This window comes from Cloeon dipterum, chromosome 1 (genome assembly GCF_949628265.1).
Source record: "Cloeon dipterum chromosome 1, ieCloDipt1.1, whole genome shotgun sequence".
In the NCBI taxonomy this organism is placed as follows: domain Eukaryota; kingdom Metazoa; phylum Arthropoda; class Insecta; order Ephemeroptera; family Baetidae; genus Cloeon; species Cloeon dipterum.
Window position 1 is genome coordinate 32,510,866 of NC_088786.1, and position 18,823 is coordinate 32,529,688.

General features: G+C 39.1%; 1 protein-coding gene and 1 long non-coding RNA gene across 2 annotated transcripts in view; one reads left to right on the forward strand and one right to left on the reverse strand.

Moving 5' to 3' along the window:
- The first annotated feature begins 264 nt into the window (after nt 1-264).
- On the forward strand, nt 265-2,950 carry LOC135948423 (uncharacterized). The gene is made up of 4 exons (XR_010575817.1): nt 265-672; nt 760-935; nt 1,868-2,201; nt 2,620-2,950. It is a non-coding gene; the product is annotated as an uncharacterized LOC135948423 (long non-coding RNA).
- Nucleotides 2,951-4,254: 1,304 nt separating this feature from the next.
- Nucleotides 4,255-18,823, reverse strand: part of Rab3GAP1 (RAB3 GTPase activating protein subunit 1) — a 33,588-nt gene continuing 19,019 nt past the window's right edge. Inside the window, exons 9-16 of the mRNA XM_065476769.1 lie at nt 7,737-7,791; nt 6,633-6,711; nt 6,376-6,572; nt 6,183-6,320; nt 5,190-5,384; nt 4,930-5,124; nt 4,658-4,870; nt 4,255-4,597 (exon numbers count right to left, since the gene is read on the reverse strand). Coding sequence (XP_065332841.1) covers nt 4,388-4,597; nt 4,658-4,870; nt 4,930-5,124; nt 5,190-5,384; nt 6,183-6,320; nt 6,376-6,572; nt 6,633-6,711; nt 7,737-7,791 — 1,282 coding nt within the window. The 3' untranslated portion in view covers nt 4,255-4,387. The remainder of the gene's footprint in view (nt 4,598-4,657; nt 4,871-4,929; nt 5,125-5,189; nt 5,385-6,182; nt 6,321-6,375; nt 6,573-6,632; nt 6,712-7,736; nt 7,792-18,823) is intronic.

Consider the following 18,823-nt stretch of genomic DNA (forward strand, 5'->3'; position numbering starts at 1 on the left):
CAAAGATTGTGGGAGTGAAAAATCTGCAAATGATTGAGCGAGAGAATTAACAATGTTTTCATTGTCCCCCATCGCAAGAACTTAAACACCAAAATCAGGCAAAGTTTGTTTGAATAAAAGAAAAAGATTTTCTAATTCACCAATAATTTTTTAATATCAAACATTTTATATAATATCGCACTTTACATTCCGAACGCCTTCGATAATAATTATTATTGTCCTTTGTTGGCTGGGGGGGGGGTGGTGTTGCTGGTCGCTTGTCACCCTCGTGCTGTTCGCGCCGTTCGCTGAAACACGACACCGAGGGAGATTAACCCTGAAATGAACCAATAGCTGGCCCTGCAGCCTAAGGAGAATAGATCTTCTCTCCTCGCTGCATCTTGCTTTGTAAATGAGGGAGGAGCGTTTAGACGTGAGCTGAGTAGAAGCTAGATGAAGTACTTCGTGGGCCAATAGCAAGCTAAGAACCTTAGCTCCTTTCCTCACGCACGCTGCTGGGGTGCATCAAGTAGTGCATCGTGCACGTGCATTTGCATCAGCGTCACAGCGTCATTCCAAGCAGTTAAGCCCGCGCGGATTGTGACGTTTTTGAGGTTTGACTGAGTGATATCAAGTGATATCTCTCAACAAAACTATCCACAATCAACGATTACATTCATACTGTATAGAACTGTACGTATAATAGATTTATAACGTGTGCCGTATCTATTTTTTCTCCGAATTTGTGCATTTGTCAATTACCACGGAAAATGTTCACAGACTTCCAAAATGGTCAGCTCGCAGAGGAAAACCAAAGTAGACGCCGCCAGCACCAGTGGCTTAAGGACAATAAGCAGAAAAACAAATAATACAAAGACACAAAAAATAGTCACTACTGTCATCACTAGCCAACCGCGTTTTACGGCATTTCCACCCAGAAGACCAACAACTAGAAGGTGAATATTGCTTCCCTTATTGTTTCCATAGTTATTGGCATTTTTGTATGTGTATGTACTAGCTCATAATACATATCTGTGCGAAACAAATCATTTATCTATTTCAAATAAAATACAATACAGTTTATTAAATCATTGATTAATTACGGAGGCTAATGAAAATGCTTTTTCTGACCTTTTTGCCATTATTTTGGTTTTGTTTCGTTTCTGTCGTCTACTTCGGACAAATGCAAATAACAACCTAACTTTTTATCAATGAATATAAAAGCACGATGATTTTAGTTATTCCTGGTCGTTAAATTAACTCTCATTTTAAGCATCTTGCTTATTTTAAACATACACCAGCGGAAGCCACGTGTGCGATAAAATTAGTTTCCATTACGCAGATCCAAGATGGAGTCTGAATGTGGGATGCAAAAAGCTCTCTTTGGATCGCCGTAAGAGTGTCAAGAGTTTGTTTTTACGATTCAAAAGAAACAATTAGTTCAAGTAATGCAAATTATGCCACAATATTAACGAAAACTTGATTCTTTTCGCGCATTTTCACGTGGCCGATTTTTCGCGCCATACTAAACCGGACGCCATTTCTGCGCGTCGCATGAATTTGGACCCCGCTAACATACAAGATATCAATTTTCCTTGATCTTGCTGCTTTTTTGTAATGGACCGCCATTTTCTATTTTCATAAGTAAGAATAAATTTTTTTGTTTGTAAATATTTTAGTTAGTTTGTTGTTTTTCTGTTTAAATTGGAGTAGTATGATTTGTTTAGCTTCTGGTCCTATCAAAATTGGGAAAATTAGACTTAAATTATGTTCAAACTTTATTTCAAATTCCATTTTCCGACAGTATCAGGCTTCATCTGAAATACATTCCAATACGCGGTGTCTTTCCAACTGATTTCTCTTTTGTAAAACAATTTCCTCCTTTCAGTGTTGCCCGCCAGGAAGAAATTGCGGCCCCGGAAGTAATTGCTACCCCGGAAATAATTGCAACCCCGGAAGAAATTTCAACCATGGAAAAAATTGCGGCCCCGGAAGAAAAAATTGCGTGTGCTTACAAGCCGCGAATCAAGCGCATAGCCTTCGTACGCTTGACCAGTGAGGAACACGCCCTGGTCGTTAATGCAGTGGCCACGCTGAAGGCCTGCAGCCTTTCTACTGGCCCTGACAGGGCCAAAGCTACCCATTGCGTACTGGGCACTGCCGCGGGCAGCTATGCTTTAAATATACTCCCTAACTACTGCAAGATGGTCTCCGTAAATTGGGTGCGTTGTCATTTTGGTTCTTGAATAATTGTTATTTGGTTGTTGCTGTCCAATTCAATCATGTATTTAGCCCAGGGTTCCGGTAAAATCCGTTGGGCTGGGTTAAACTGGTCAAAACTAGTTATAATCTGTTTGGCCCCAAAACGGCTTTGTTTTTTGGTTTCGTCATAGTTGCCAGAAAATTTCGAACCGCTGTAATTTTTGAAATTTTTAATGTTTTATGCTATGTAAAGAAAAACCCAAAACAAACACGGGTTTTGCTATCTGGCTTAAGCCGGGTCTATAAATCTCAGAACCCTGTATCTGGTATACTGCTGTGGCTGAGGATTGAATTTGTAACATTTTGATTTTCTTGTTTTATCAAACTTTTCTAGTACTTGATGTTAATTTATATATGTTTCTATTTTAATGTTTACAGATAGAAGAATCCATAAAAAACGGTGCGTGGCTGCCTGTCACTCCGCAGTTTGCTCCCGAAGACTTTGATATTATAAATAGGTTAAGTGATGTGTGGCAGCGCTGCGCAATAGCATCCCGGTGCAAGAACATGAAAATGGCTTCCTTGAAAGACATGACACACACGACCTTCAGGAAATGTTTCAAAGAACGCTGCCAGCCTTTGTCTTGCTTTAACAACCCCAGTAAATGTGTCAAACTCCCTCAGAAGAAATAGTTGGCTCCTCCACTTGTTCAGTTTACCGATACCTGTTTTCAAAAAGAACTACTTAAAAATTAAAAAAAAAAAATAAAACTACGAAAACTTGCGTGTTTATTTAAAACCAATCGATTTAAGTTAAATTAAGTATAAAATGTTTATGAAGCAGTGGATTTGGAGATACTGACTTGTTGCACTTGAAAGTTGTTTGTCTGTGGAACACTTCTGGTTAAAAATTAGACATTCATAAAATGAATTGACGATTAAGTCGATCAACAACTGATGCAAAAAATCTGTATACGTAAAACCTTTCGTTGATGGATACAGTGAATTTTCGAGCATTGCATGTTGTGATCCTGGTGGCAAATCCATAAATATCAGGTTGAATACAATTTTTCGTTGGATTTCTATCGTTGGTGGACGATCCATCACCTCTTGTGGAGCCCTAGGTTCAGATGTACACATGAAAAAGTATAGTCCCTGTAACACTCGCATTCCAACACCTAATTAGGCGCTTGAACGGAGAACTCACCCTTGTGCTGTATCAGAAGATTTGTTATAAGAAGATCTGGTGTTTTGCAAATAATTTACTGAAGCGAGAATCCAATTAATGCAACCTATTTTCGAAGTCATCGGACTAAGCTTGAGGGCTCCCTTTTCACGGGAATATTTATACTATATTTCTTGAGGGCTGATTAGAAAAACGAGGTTAAAGTTTTCCATTTATCTACGAGACTTCAAATTTGCCTTGAAGAATACGAATTTTGATGAGTGTCTGTTGTGACACTCTGGCCTTAGAGGCGCCATGACCAGGCGCCCGTATCAAGAACCAATTATTTTACAGAATTGGCATTTTGAAAGCGTGAGACAAGCAATATTTAAGGTTAATGTAGTTTTCGCGCCCTCGGTGCACGAATTGTCAGAACTAAAAATCAACCACTGGCTGACGCGTACAAAACTGGCAGCCAAATAAATGCACCCTCTGCCCGAGTAGTACGTTTTTGGGGTCTTAACGAAGACAGGGTTGATGCCTTTGGCTTATAAGTAACTAATCAAGGAGGCTGCATTTGGGCTTTCTCACAGATGGTTTTCCGACCTCTGCCGAGCAGCAACTTTGTGTACGCGCCAGCCAGCCATACGTTTCACTTATGTTTCAATAAACCACGTCATTAATCATTTTTACAAATTTAAACCGAAGTTTAACTTTTCCATTTGATAAATACTGAGAATTCAAAGACAATAACGTAATTAATAAAAAGGAGATTATGTAGCCGGTCAGTTTGCAATTTTCATAGAAACTGGACTATTTATTTGAGTTTAGAGGTTTACTGAGAATATTTGGTCGCAAGTTTGATCGAATAAAAGAAAAAGATTTTCTAATTCACTCATAATTTTTTTGATATCAAACAAATATATATATTTGTATCATCACAGCATATTTTAACAGACGAAAATTTATGTTTGTAAGCCTATGGGTACATTAATAAACTGTTGGAATCGTAAAGAGCAAATAATAATTTTCGTGTGAGCCTTAGAAGAAAACTGTATCGTGGGAAAATGCACCAGATAACCTGAAGGAGTGGTCGTTGATGACCGCGTACAGCCGCTGCGGCGAAGGGGTGGAGGAGGGTGAAGGCACGCAAGCTTTCACGCGCAGCAGAAACTCCCGTTCGCTTGGCGCAGGGAACGCATGCGAGTGGTTCACCTTTTCTTCGCCCCCGTCCGGAATCAAGTGGGCCGCCTTAGTAAATAAATAAACGGATTTTAAATGGAATATGTTCACGAGACTTATAATTCCTACCTTTTGCGCTTGGAGGAACATGTTCCTGATTTTCAGCCCAAAAACGCCGTCTGGTCCGTCAGGCACCTCCACCTGCTTGTGCTGCAGCAGGTCACAGAGGAAAGTGCCCAGCAACTCATCCTTCTCGGCAAAGCTTTCGTCCGCGAACTTCTCCTGCAGCGACTTGAGCTGCGCGATTTTCGTTTCTTCGGCGCCAATCAGATCTACAAAACGCTGGAAAAGATGAACAAATAAATTAGCGGTGCTTTTTTAATAATCGTAACTTTACGCACAGAGTATTCTTTGTGCTTGGGCGTGAGTCCCATGGTGAGGCGGCCAGCCTTTTCCTGAAGAGAGTTGAAGACAGACAAAGGCGTCAGGTCCTCCAACCATTCCTCGCCCAGACGGTTGATGGCGGCGTGCAGCAGGGCGGGCAGCAACATCGAAAGGGCGTCGGCCGGCTTGTGGTTCTCGAAGAATGACAGCACCTGAGTTGGGTGAATCAGCACATTTATTTGGTTTTTAAAAAATTAAATAATGCCAGCCAACGGACCTTTTCGGCTTCTTTGGTGTCGTCGAAGAGTCTCTTCTGCCTGCTAGCCGGCACCGGTTTGGCGGCCGACCACAGCTCTTGCCACGTGTTGCCTTCGATCAGCATGCGCGGACTGAGTTTGTTCTCCTCCTCGATCCAGTCTCTGGGTGAGTACCAGCGGACAAAGTCTCCCAGACACGAGCCAGGGTTTGCAGCCTGGGATCAAATTAATTGTGAGTAACAGAGCAAAACTGATGAATTAACAGAAAAAAGAAAGGAGGTAACGTGCAAAACATTTTATGATACTGAAACTGACGTAATCTCGCGGATATTAAAGTTTGAGAAAAAAATAAATTAATTAAATACCACGTTCTTGTGCTTTGTAACAGCTGTTTTCACACAATTTACTAGCTGGTTTTTCCGAAAAGGGTATTTCTTTTCCGAAAAATAGTTAAAAGATATTTTGTCCTCGACTAATTACAAAACAAAAGCTCTATCAAATGGGGAACAAATCTTTCCAAGTTGACCACGATGTAAATTTTTATTCCTCTATTTCTAGACACGAAAATGACTCGTTTAGACCATTGAAAAATAGGGATTTAAATTGTAAGTGAGACTTTTTACGAGTAATTTTAAATTCCTAATCAGCTACTTTAGAAATGTGCAAGATATAAAAAAAATCCAGAGTTAAAAAAGCTATCAGAAAATCGAATTACATCTGTGGTCACTATTTCTGAACTTTGAATTGATTTAAAAATTAAAACCTAGTGTAACATGAAAAAGTCAGTTTAAAATATCCTGGAGCGTCATTTTAGCTGTTTTGATGTTATTTACATTTTCAGGTTTCTTATGTAGAACACAGGATGCTAAAAGAGTTAAAATTTCCCTATGATTTTTGTTTTAAAATTTTTAATTTCCCCTCTACAAAATTCACTCACATCCCAAGTTGACTTTAATTTCATTTTTTTTTTAAATTGTTCAATTAAAAAATCCATTCAGTCGACATAAACTGACCTTAAACGATTCCATATCGGACAAGAGGAGCGGACTCATGATTTGAGCGCGCAGTTCTGATCCCTGAAGATCATCGCCCAGCATCATCAGGATCTCCGCATCCTCGTGCCGCTGGTCTTCCGTTTTCGGCGGCGGTTCCTTTTCAAACACGAATCGTCACGCTCCAAGAGGCAGAATTTTATTATCTGCTCACCTGGGTGATGGGAATGTAGAGAGGTTCGTTGGTCTCGATGAGCATCAGGGACGTGTCCTTGCTCAGCCGGCCCTCGGGCTTGTCCCACAGCGAGTGCTGGTGCTTCTTGCGTCGCGGCTCTTGCTCCATTTCGTTGTCGCACTCGAAGAACTCGTCGTCCTCCTCCTCGCTCGAATCATCGGCCACCTCCTGGAACTCTAACACAAGGACAAATTTTATCAGACGCGTTCTTGCTGGATTTGTTTCCACGCCCTTACCGCTGTCCGAATGGTCGTCCTTGTGCGCGCGGGCCCGCCGCTCCCTCTCCTGGCGCCGCTCGATGCAGTAGTTGAGCATCTGAAAAATTATTATTAGACCGTGCGGTTATTCGGAAGAGCAACCGGTGCAGCTGCTATGCCGAGCCAGTTGCATACTTCGGGCTTTATGTGGTTTCTAGTCAAGCAGCAAATCCACATCAGACAATTATTGACACAGCTATATCTAGGGAAGATCGTGACGAGTCAAACAGTATTCGATTTTTCTAAGTCTGATGGGTTAGAAGCTAAGATTTGGGGAAAACGTGTTTTCTTTTGGGGATACTGGCATAATAAAAAAAATTGTTTGACAACTAAAGCTCGGGTTCCAATTTCAGAGTCACATTTTTTACAAAAACTGCATACAACTTGACTCGTATATTCACGTCCCATGATGTACTGAAAACATTTTAGGGGGGAAACCCCAAATTCTGTTGCGTAGTGAGGTGTAAACACAGAAAATTGTAATATTTTACACGTTTTTAGGGTGCAAAAAGGGGGAAATTATGGCACCATTAAACTAATTCGGCTATCTAGGGGAGGTCGATAACAGTCTAGCGATGCTCAGTTTTAGAAAATCTGTCAGTAAGAGCTGTGATGGGCGTTTAAACATTTTTTAAACCCCGAAAAAGCATTAATTTTGAAGTGTTTAAAAAATGAAAATTAAAGTAAAACATATTTTTGCTCATCTTCTATAATTTTTTGTGTTCTAAAAGATGTCAATAATCCGTATTAAATACATTAATGTCAATATATCAATTTTAAAATTTGGAAATTCGATGTTAGCGACCTTACTTTTGATCTACAGCTTTGGGGTCAGTATGAAAATTGTTTAATTTGACGATAGTTCAACGGTGTCCGAATATTTTTTCTACGACCAAATTGAACCGATTTGGAGTTAATTCAAAATTTTCAAAACCCGCAAAAGTGAGAGAGTTGAAAAAAATTTAGAAATAAAAAATAATTGGCAAAATAAGGCCTAGTTTCGGTAAAAATGTTCGTCACATATTCTGAATTAAGGGCCAAGAGAAGCCAGTTTTTTCCCAAACTGTCCTAACGCAATCATACCTGCAACTTCTGATAAAGGAGACAGGATCTGAGGTCTGGACAGCCGGCAGCCAGTCTGGAACAGGACCGAAATAAAGCAACAATTAGCACCTGTAAACGATATAAACAGTTCAATATTCATTCGCGTCTTGCTTTAAACGCGAGACGAGCATCTGCAGCAGCGGAAATTATTCAAGTGCGCAAAGCGATTATTATGCAAGTGCCTGATAAAATTACGGTACATACTCAACGCGCGCAGCAGCATCGTCTTAACGAGCGAAATTAAACAAGTTACTTAATATTAACACACTAGCCGTTTGACCTTCATTATCGTTCTTTTTCAGCTCTGATTCAGTTTTTCCTCATTTTCGCTCCGGCGAGTGTGCTGCAAATCATGTCTCATGGAAGAAATTCATATCTTCCTGTCTGCACCGACTCGAAACACGCGTAAACAACAACTTCCTGGTTGCGTCAAAAATTTCACTAAAAAAATAGAATGAAATTTGCATTTAAATTGCTGTTGAAAGTTCTTATAGCGATTTCAAATTTTGAAGTTTTATCAAAATCAGCTCTTAGGCGTCAAGAGTTCATTTTTCTCTTAGAATTAAAGAGGAATGATACTGCAAAAGCCTGGAAAATGCTTGTTGCCAGTGCATAAACTCGTCCCTTAGGATTCAGTTAAAGCCTAAATTGACCTAACAATAAGAAGCACTGTAGTTTTTCGAGAAAATTGGCTGGAAAGTTAGCGTGCTTTTCAAATGGTAATGGCTGTCTCCTTACTTGAAATCCGATTTAATTTCAAAACCAAGAGTTTCCCAATAAGTGACATACACCGTTGGACAGATCTCGACGAGAGGAATCGGAATATGCCAAGAAAATATGTTCAAGCACTGTAAATTTTGGAGAAAATCGGAAAAATTTGAATTTTTACTGTAGGAAGGTCTTTTTTATTATTGCAAATTGTTGAACATATTGTTAATCGATCAATTGTTTATGGCATCTAACAATTTAAATAATTTACAATTGTTGCCCAGTATCATTCCACTTTAAGTTTTTTTTATTTAAATTGTTGGCTGTCCCACCAAATACATACTTGAGATCTACAATTCAAATAAATGTATGTTTGTGTTTAGGAAAAATCCGCTAAAATCAGTATTTTGCAGGATAAAAATGCGGGCTTTTGCGAACCCTACTAGACGTATATTTGAAAATCTAACAAATAAAATATCAACAAAAAATCTCTTATTTACGAGCAAATTACTAAACATTTTGAATGCGTTTAGAGCCGATTGCCCGATTGGGCACCGTGTAATTAAGAAAAAAAACCTGGGATTTTTAAGCCCTTGCTGCTGGAGAAAGGCTTCCATGCAATTTCTCTCCGTAGATTTTTCCTGACCACTTTGCTTTCAAGACTGATTTCCTTGCGTTTAGCCTTTGAATCAATTAGAGGAGACGTACTTACGCGAGGCTAAATTGCACGTTAGGCGCGTGTTGGATCAGTCGTGGTGGACAAAGAGCGCTTTCAAATAGAGAGCGAGTGCGTCGGCAAATGACAGCTCCAAAATAACAACAACTTTCCAGCAGTCTGATTATTTGGCCATTGAAGGCAGCAGCACCCAGCTGCGTGTGCATTAGCGATCGAAAGCGTGCATTATCATCGCCGTCCATTCATATATTGATGCACACATCCCAACCTTTGCTTTCAAATTCTGCTCCGGAGCTTTTTGAAGTAGCGGCGAGGCGCGTGGGAGGAGTGTGCATTCAGGGTTTAGCGCAGATCAGCGCGCGATTACGAGAAATCGAAAGTCGGTGGCTCGGAAAAAGTGGAGCCAAACAGATTAGGCTGCTTCCTCTTTCTGGTCCACTTCAAAAGAGGAATTTTTCATTTCTGCCCGACGCTAACGCCGTATCAAAATCAGATTTTTATTCTCATCGTGGCCAGTTTTTTGCTCTAGGCGAACTCTCTTTGTTCTCCAGACATGGAAGGATTCGATCGATGTGCTCATGAAGTAGAAACACTACCTTGCTTGCAATTTTTCAATGAAATTCTTCTGTAGGAATTTAGAAAACAATTTTTTTAAATTTTTATTCGGACAAAGGCAAAGTCTTGTTGGTCCCGAGCCTTTTTTAGTGAAGAGCAGAATCAGTGCCTAAATTTTTAATGTGGTTTTATTTATTTTTCAATCTTTATAAATTAAAAAAGGTGAAAGTCATGTGTATTTTTTAAATGTCATTCTTTCTTTCCTCTCCGGTCCCAGTTGTAAATGAAAAATTACATTAAAATTTGCAAAGTTATAATTAATTGTAGAGTTCATCCCAAGAAATTAAATTTGGTCTCATCATCAGGCATTCAAAATTTAAGTAGGAATTATTATTCCCCTGAAACAATAGGCTGTGGGAGCAATACGCCCAAGGTGCCGCTGTTACGTTGTAAGAAATTAAAACGCAAGATGCAAAGCATAAGGCTACACGTTGTTTCGCCATTTTACATTATGCACTGTTCATGTAAATTAAAACATTAATAATTTTTATTGATGCAATTAACCTGCACCTGAGATCATTAAAAAATAATTCTCCCTCGTTCTTAACTATTGAGCATTTTGAAGGGACAAAGAAATTGTTTTTTTTCCAAACACAAGCAACTATAAAAGAGAATTTTACGGTTTGAAATTTCACATATTTTTGAAGTTCTTGTTGCAAAGATCATATCGGCTGTCGCAAAGGAGCAATTTTCCCAACTAATTGCGCGGAAACGTGGTCAATCCCGCTGACAAGCATACCTGTGAGAAAAGCACCAGATTTCGTCCGTGCAGCTGCGCAATTTCAGCGGACAATTGATCGTTTTTTGTTTGGTTTCGGCAGCCTTGAAGCAGCTCTGAAATTCGCCTCGCGCGATTTTCCGTCGGTGCACATGAAAAGTGGCTGAACCCTTTGTGTGTGAAGAGATCGGATGAGGCGGAGGCAAAAAAAAACAACACAAGTGCTCGAGTAACACAAATACTAATTACGCTGGCCGCCATAAAATATCAGCTGCGAGTTTATGACTCGTGCATTTTTTTCTGATCTGTTTGTGGCCATTTTCTAGGTTAATTAAAAATAAATTCAAGAAAGTGTGGCGCAATGAATGTACGTAGCGGAGGCAATTAAAAGTAAATTTCTGCACAAAAAGTGTGAGAAAGAAAACAAGTCGGATGAATTTATATAAGAGTGTGTGTTGTTTGCTTGTTGATCCAATGCGGGTTAGTAATGCTGAAAACGCGGTGAGCGCTAACGGTAGAGCCGGAATTCCGAGTGTATCAAGCGAGAACAGCTAATGCTATTATTGTCAGCTTTGGGAATTTCGCAATATTCGCACATTCTTCTCGCGGCGAAATGTGTAAAAGGTAATTTAGACTCGTTCCTAGAACCATAATGTCTTGCTCTAGGGCGAATTCGTTCAGTTTAGATGCTACCAGATTAGAATTAATCTATATTTTATTTTAACGCCTGCTGACGACATAACAGTAACAAAAAATCAATATCATGGCCAATTTGAATAGTTATAGGGCTATGAAATTTAAACAATCGATTTTTTTCTGAGCTTCCAATCTTTGTGGGAACATTAAATGAGCACAAATCATGCAATTTTAAACCAGTTAAATAGCGGTCTCAGCGGCACAATGCCAAGCCGGCGGCGACAAATATTTAAAAATAAAATTTGATATTGCTTCAGGGCCTGAAGGGTCGGAGGTCATTTTTTTAAGGAACTTTTTGATATTTTCGACTTTCGACCGGCGGCTGATGGTGGCTATCTGAGCCCTTTACATTTAAACCAAACTACAAATCGACTAAAATCATCCGTAACTGCCAAAACCATCTATACCGAGCCTGAAAACGGACTAAAACCAACTAAATCAGCCAAAAATCTATGCTTGGCGTTTATAAATCTCTCTCACAGTCTCATTTTAGTGGATTTTTTGGCAGGAAAATTATATTTATTTTGGTCAGTTTTTAGTCAAAACAGAATCAGGAGAGCATCCCAAAAACTTCTGGAAACTTAAATTTTCATTGTCTCAAACAAAATGATTTATGAAATAACACTAGAGAACTGCAGAACTAATGGTAATTGTTAAAACTTGACGAAATGTCTTGATATCTGCCGTGAAAAGAAGTAAAAACGCCGAATAGCCAAATCGGAGTTTTCCATTCTAGCTTAATCATGTTTTGCTTCATGCTCTTAGCAAACACAACGACAATAACCAAAAACGGTCGCTTTCTGACGCGAACAATCCAGATAATTTTCAATTGCAACGCACCATTACCATTTTATGGATCATGCTTTGAGGCGATTCCGGATTTATCGTTTCGGTTTTGAAAACATAACAGTTAATTTTGCGTCTGATTTGAGCAAACAAACTCGTTTCTGCAAACAGCCTCGACGGAGCACGTTCATGACCAAGATAGCTGCCGAATAAATATTTAAGTGCAATTAAAAGGCAGCCGAGCGGCACCGCGAGCGGCGGCGAAACGCAAGGCCTGCGCGCGCGCGTTTATTCATTAAAATCAGCATTATTTTCAAATGCAGTGCACTAACGGCGTACCCTGGTTGCGAGTGAAAACAAATCGCAGCGCTGGTCAACCGCACACCTGACTCAGGATGCAAGTGTGACCCCTAGGCGTGTGACCCTGCGACCTGGGCCGGGGTCAGCAGGCGCAAAAGTGCGATGGAAAGCGCGCATTTGACACCGTTCGCCGCCATTCAGGTCACCGCGGCCGTCGCGGGGTGCTCCATTGTCGTGTGTTTCATTGCAAATGCCGATATCGTGTCCGTTTGCGTCTTTGCCAAAGCACGCGCGGCGGGTGGACGCAGGAATTTAATTGTTTTACTTTTCGAACACTCCACGCACGTGCCGATGATCTGACCCGAAATGGTTTCGGGGACTTTCGCTCAGGCGGATGGAAAATTTTACACATTCCAAAGTTGAACAAATTTGACTTCAGCCCACTAAAACAATAATGCGTTCTGTCAGGGTCTTACCTGACGATCTCACGATCAATATTAATCATCAGGTAAAAACCTATAAAAATTGGCAATTTTGCTATGAAGTTTATTTGAAAAAAAAAACACCATATTTTATCGAAGAAACCACTCGAGGAATGTTCTATGGTGGCCACCCATAGTTCAATTGTTAAATTAAAAACAGGACCATTGTGTTTTCCTGCTTGAATAGTTCCGTCTCACATCATCTATCCAAAGCAATGTTCATTGTCTGACCAATCAACCAGTGTATTTTTTTATTTTTCACCGTGAAATAGGGATTCAATCAAATGTTAAGCTGATACTATAATTAGTCGTAATATAAATTGCCGTTCTTGACAACGAGGAAACATAAAGTCCGGTTTAAAGTGGAATGATACTGGGCAACAATTGAAAATTATTTGAATTGCCATAAACAATTGATCGATAAACAATTTGTTCAACAATTTGCAATAGTAAAAAACGGCCCTTTCTACGATAAAAATTCAAATTTTGCCAATTTTCTCCAAAATTTACAGGGCTTGAACATATTTTCTTGGCATATTTCGATTCCTCTCGTCGAGACCTGTCCAACGGTGTATGCCACTTATTGGGAAACTCTTGGTTTTGAAATGCAATCGTATTTTGAAATACAATCGTATTTCAAGTAAGGAGACAGCCATTACCATTTGAAAAGCACGCTAACTTTCCAGCCAATTTTCTCGAAAAACTACAGTGCTTCTTAGGTCAATTTAGGCTTTAACTGAATCCTAAGGGACGAGTTTATGCATTGGCAACAAGCATTTTCCAGTATCATTCCTCTTTTTAAACATTTTTTAATTTTAAGATCATTAAAAAATGCATTGCATACGCATAACACTCAGCCAATTTTTATTGATTTCCTTGAAGGGAAAATTTTAATTCAACCAATTAAGCAGAGTGGTTTTCTTTTAAAACACTTAATATCCATTTAAAGGAAGCAACAAAAAAAAATTCAATCATCCATAGAAACTTTCAAAAAGAAGGAGAGTGACGAGAAAATGATTTTTTTATGAATCCTACTGACATAAACTTTTTTATAAACTATAGCAGTTGTTGAGCACTTCTGAAAGGGTGACACGAGAAAGAACTTTTTACCAGAATAAATTTTACATCTCGTGGGTGTGACATTCTTGCTGTCTGACCATTTTTAAAAGGTTCGCCTCAACAAAAAGAGCATGAATTTTTGTATAGCCTAGCCACCCACACAGAGAATAAAATTTCTTGAGCAACATTCTAGAAGACGATGGTTCAAGAGGTGAAATCTCGCTTTGCAATTCGTCTGGCCATTAACGCTGCGACCGCTCTGGTTTCTCCTTTGTCTTTGTTTAGTGCTGGCTTTAAATTGGAAAAATGACAAGCAGTTTGAGCCACGCATTGGACTACTTGTGTGCGTTGTTCAGTGAATGAAAAAGGTTTCACCTCATCAGTTGCAAAAAAAAACACGCAGCTAATAGTTTTTGGTTGACCAAACTAAAAAGATTGTGTCATCGTTTTCCGATATGTTGCGGTGAGACAAGTAGCTCGCATTCAATCTCATTTCTGCAGCGCGTTTTTGCTAGACTCCCACCAACTGTTATCGTATACTCAAGAATATCGATACAGTTAGGAACTTCAAAACTTAATATACTAACTAACTTGAAGATATCAATCGTGACGATTCCATTTTTAGAAAAATGGGATGGGAAATATCGAAGAAAAATCCCCAGGAAATTTTTAAATGGTTGTAAATCATTGTAGTGAAATAACTCTCTGTTGAAGTAAGTCAATTATTATCGAAGTTAAATTAAGAAGCAAATAAATTTCAAAGCTAAAATAAAATAAGAGATCTAATTTCAGAGAAAGGATTTTTTTAAAAGTGGAAAACATGAAAGATCGCCTTACACAAAACAGGAAGTAAAGTTTTCCACGTTCCCTCCACAAAATTTATCTTTCTCGAAAATTAAGGAAAATTCTCATGTCAGGAGGAAAGAAAGTTATTTATTCCGGCGGCGTGTGCTCGGGTCTGAGGTCAAAACTCACGCCTGGCCCATTATGCTCGGCCAAATACGTGCCGTCGATCACAATCGAAGCAGTAAAATCAGTCCGCGGCGCTGAATCATTTTTCTTGCTAGCATGCAGGCGTTAGCTGTCCACTTTGCAATTGGTTTCATTCGCCTTCCTCCGCCTCGAGGCCCGACAGTCGAATTCCATCCGTCTTGTTACGAAAATTGGATTTATAAATTGCTTTGTGTAATGAGAAGGCATGAGCATAAATATCTTTCTTGCGGATAATTTCGGCCAGCATCGATTTGCGTAATTCTTTTGCCAAACAATGCGGCTGCTCTGCATCACGAAATGTCCGTGGTTCCATTTGATTTCGATCGGAATTCGATGCAATTCGGCTTATAATTAGGGATTCACTTGATCTAGTGCAGAAGAAAAGGCTGTTGAGCAATGCTTCTCAACCTCTACATAGCAACATAGAATAATTTTGTTTTGAGCTGTTCAAATTTAAATTAGCTCATCGCTCTCTGATACAATGGTTTGGTTTTCTTTTTTCAGCATTTAAAAAATTATAATAAAATACGATTGGCGCAGTGAGAAAAACGATTGTTTGGAAGAAGTAATTAGTGAACAAAGAAAACGTCTAGTTAAGTTATACACTTTCCTTGAGGACCCACGAATGGAGAGCAAAATAAATAGCCAATGTTGTTAACCAACTTAAGTAATTGGCGCTCTTGAAATGCTTGGGAAAGGAAATGCTGTTGCACAGTCGCGTCGTTAGTTTATATATTTGTGGTGAACATTCCATTTGTAATGGACCGCGAGCGAGCAAATTATTAACACATCGCGCAATTTTTCTGTTCAACTTTTTTCTGCCGGTACAAAATCCATCAGTTGGCAAATTCGGATAGAAAGTTGTCCAGATTGCTGTATTAATTTCGGCGCGTGATGGGAAAATTCGCCGCTTCCTCTTGGATTTGCATAAAAGATGCAGACGCGACGCGTTTAATTATCGATTGCTGCGGAGCGTACGTTTTCCTGATGAATTATGAATGTTACACAATTGGCAGGTCGTGATCCGCGAACTGTCTTTCACAGCTCCTGCCTCCGTTCTTCATATCGCGAGCGCCGATCACTTTTTGTACTTTTTCACCTGAGCGTGCTTTTCATACCCGAGATGTTCACGCACACTTCCTTGCGGTGGATCTACCGTTAATGACGAATGGTGAGCACACCCAAAAATTGCGGAAAACATGAAATAACACGGACAAAAAGCACTCGTTTTGCGCTGGATGATCTCGTAATTTTTTACACTAATTTAGCGCGGCGGCTTCTTTGCCAGGATCCAAAACCGAAAGTGCATTTCTGGCAAATTGTGATATAATAATTATAATGCTGTCACTGAATCGCTCATTAATGAATTCTCTGCCGCGGAACTAGCGGATTCCGCGGTAGTTAATTATTAAACTTAACTGTAATTGAAACACGGGCATAATTAATTTTTAGAATAAAAATTCATTTGGAGCTAAGAATATCGACGTCGACATGTGTTCTGCTGCGGAGGTGACCCAATAAAGTCGCAGGAAAACAAGTGAGAGATGCGTTTCCTACATTCATCCGCCAGCAGCCAATGACCAGTCGCGGGAGACAATGCTGTGTACAAAACAAGTACAAACATATCCGCATCTTTAATTGCGGCTGCCTCAGCCTCCGTCGGTGTAAAGAGTTCATAAGAGAAAATTCGCACGTTGATAACTTTTAATACAGCATCAGTTTCTATATTTTATTATTTCACTGATCACCAATCAAATGAAACTAAATATGCAACCATCTCGTTATTGGTTTTCATTTGATATGCATATAGCCTGGCATGATGTAAACTGTAAATCAAGTTCAATGACCAAAATTTTATATTCGATAATGGTGGCTTTGAAATTGCAATAGCTAAATATTCCAATTTTATTCAATGTATATGAAATTTGGTTCTTAGACTTTATATTTTAATGAAGAGGAATCAAGTGATGGGTCACTTTTGACGTTCAGATTTTTTTTCAAAATATATATGCCTATTTTATAAAATTTTATCTAAAAGCAAAGAACCAGTCATATTTTTATTTACAGGCTATGAAATATTTTATACTTACTAAAATTTGGACTGGCTAAATATTATTTTTTTAATGTTATCTTATCTTAGTGACAAATACTGGAGCTACAGGTTTAATTGATTTAAATTTATGTGTCGATCAGTCGAAAAAAAACTTGGAAATCACTATTTCCTCCACAGGTCCCCTATAATACTAGATAAAAAATATTCATATCATGGAATTCTGATGGAAAAAATTCCTTTAAATTTCGGAGAGCGTGTGAGCGGCTTCCCTGCTAGCTTACATAGTTGAAAAGTTCAGAAACGCAATAGATTTAGCATTTAATTGTTAATGATAATTTCTAAAATGTAGCATCCTTGAAAGTGTTTTTCATGACAATGTCTGAATGTTTATTTCTGCCTTAGCTTTCGTGCTCAGGGATATTATGTATATGACACAATTTTAAAACTCTCTTTTAGAGGTGCACGGGATTTTGAATAGAAAATTATTCGAGTCGTGGTGTCACGGCCGCAAATAAATTAAAAGAACGCGAGGAAGTCGCGGTGGCGATGGTTCTTTGGATCCGCTGTGCGCCTGGAATAGACAATGAGCGGAGATCTTCTTCCAAAAGCCGAGAGTGATTCACGCTCGCCTCGCTGCATTTTCATTAACGACAACAAAAAGCCATTGTCGTCCGCGAAGGCCACGCGCATACACAATTTTTTTTTCTCCCGCGTGCTGCAAATCGGCTCAGATTTTGCTGCTTTTCTCGGCATTATGCGTCGGTTTTCGTTTTGTGGGGAAAATAATTTACGTGGAAACCGGTATAGGGTATCGAGTTGCGGGCTCGAAAGTGCGGATGCTCATCCTGCCGCGTGTTCAAGTGCTCTTGGAGTACATGTTTATGAGTCACAGTAATTGAGATGAAGATGATGCAAAAGTTAAACGTTTTCAATTAGCCGATCGACTTCGCAGTCGTAAAAATTACAAATAATCTCAGTGAGAGTGATTGCAAGAAATTTTCCATTTGTTTGTTAAATTGGACTTTCAAAGCCAACTAGCTAACTAAGCAGCTAGAAATCAATATAGGAGTTATATTGTAAGTCTATAATTTAGTTTTTAACGTTTTGATGATTTTTTATAATATTTTTGTTCTGAATGTGGGAAGGTAAGGAATTGCCCTGTTGCCCCTTGATACAAACCAAGTTAATAAATAATAAATATTTAATTTATTCAATGACAAAAGAAAAATAAATAAAGCTTTCCTCGTGCACCAAAAATGTGATATCGTCAATCCTGCCCATAAGGCTTTTTTAAAAATAAAGAAAAGCTCAACTGTTGTGGTTCCCAGATTTATTACATTTTTATTTCCATTATCAGGCAGTAAAAATTAAAAAAAATTACCCACCTCCTATTATCCTCCTGAATAAAAGCTTGGAAATAACTCTGTTTAGAAATTTCCTATCCAAACAAAGAAAAAGTTTTGCGGTTGGAAGTTACAAAGAAACGAGCCCATAAAAACAGTAGAAAGGCGACTTAAAAAAAATCTGGACCATCCTCGGATGCTTTGTTTGCTATAAAGATGAGATGAGAGCCATTTGAAAATTACCATAGAGCAGAAGGCAAGCACCCTGGGCCGCTTTCAGATGCGCTGGTCATTAGATTATTTTCCTCTGCTCGAAGCAGGCCAGGTATCAAGATGTTCGTGATTAATCTAAGCGGCGAATGCATTTTGCATTTTTCATCCTCGATCGGTTGGGAGAAATTGCTGCGCTACGTGAAATTGCTAATCACGGAGGTGCGTCCAGCAAAATAAGATTTTCATCCATGCAGCTGGACTTTCTTGATTCGTTTCCTCGGCCGGCAAGTCGAGCGGAAAGATCATACTTCTTCATTTGCCTACGAACGGTTCCTGCGTGCATCCAAACGCGGAGTTTTTTTTTATCTAATCAAACTAAATGTGGACTGGATGGATGAAAGTCGTGATCGTAATAAACCATATA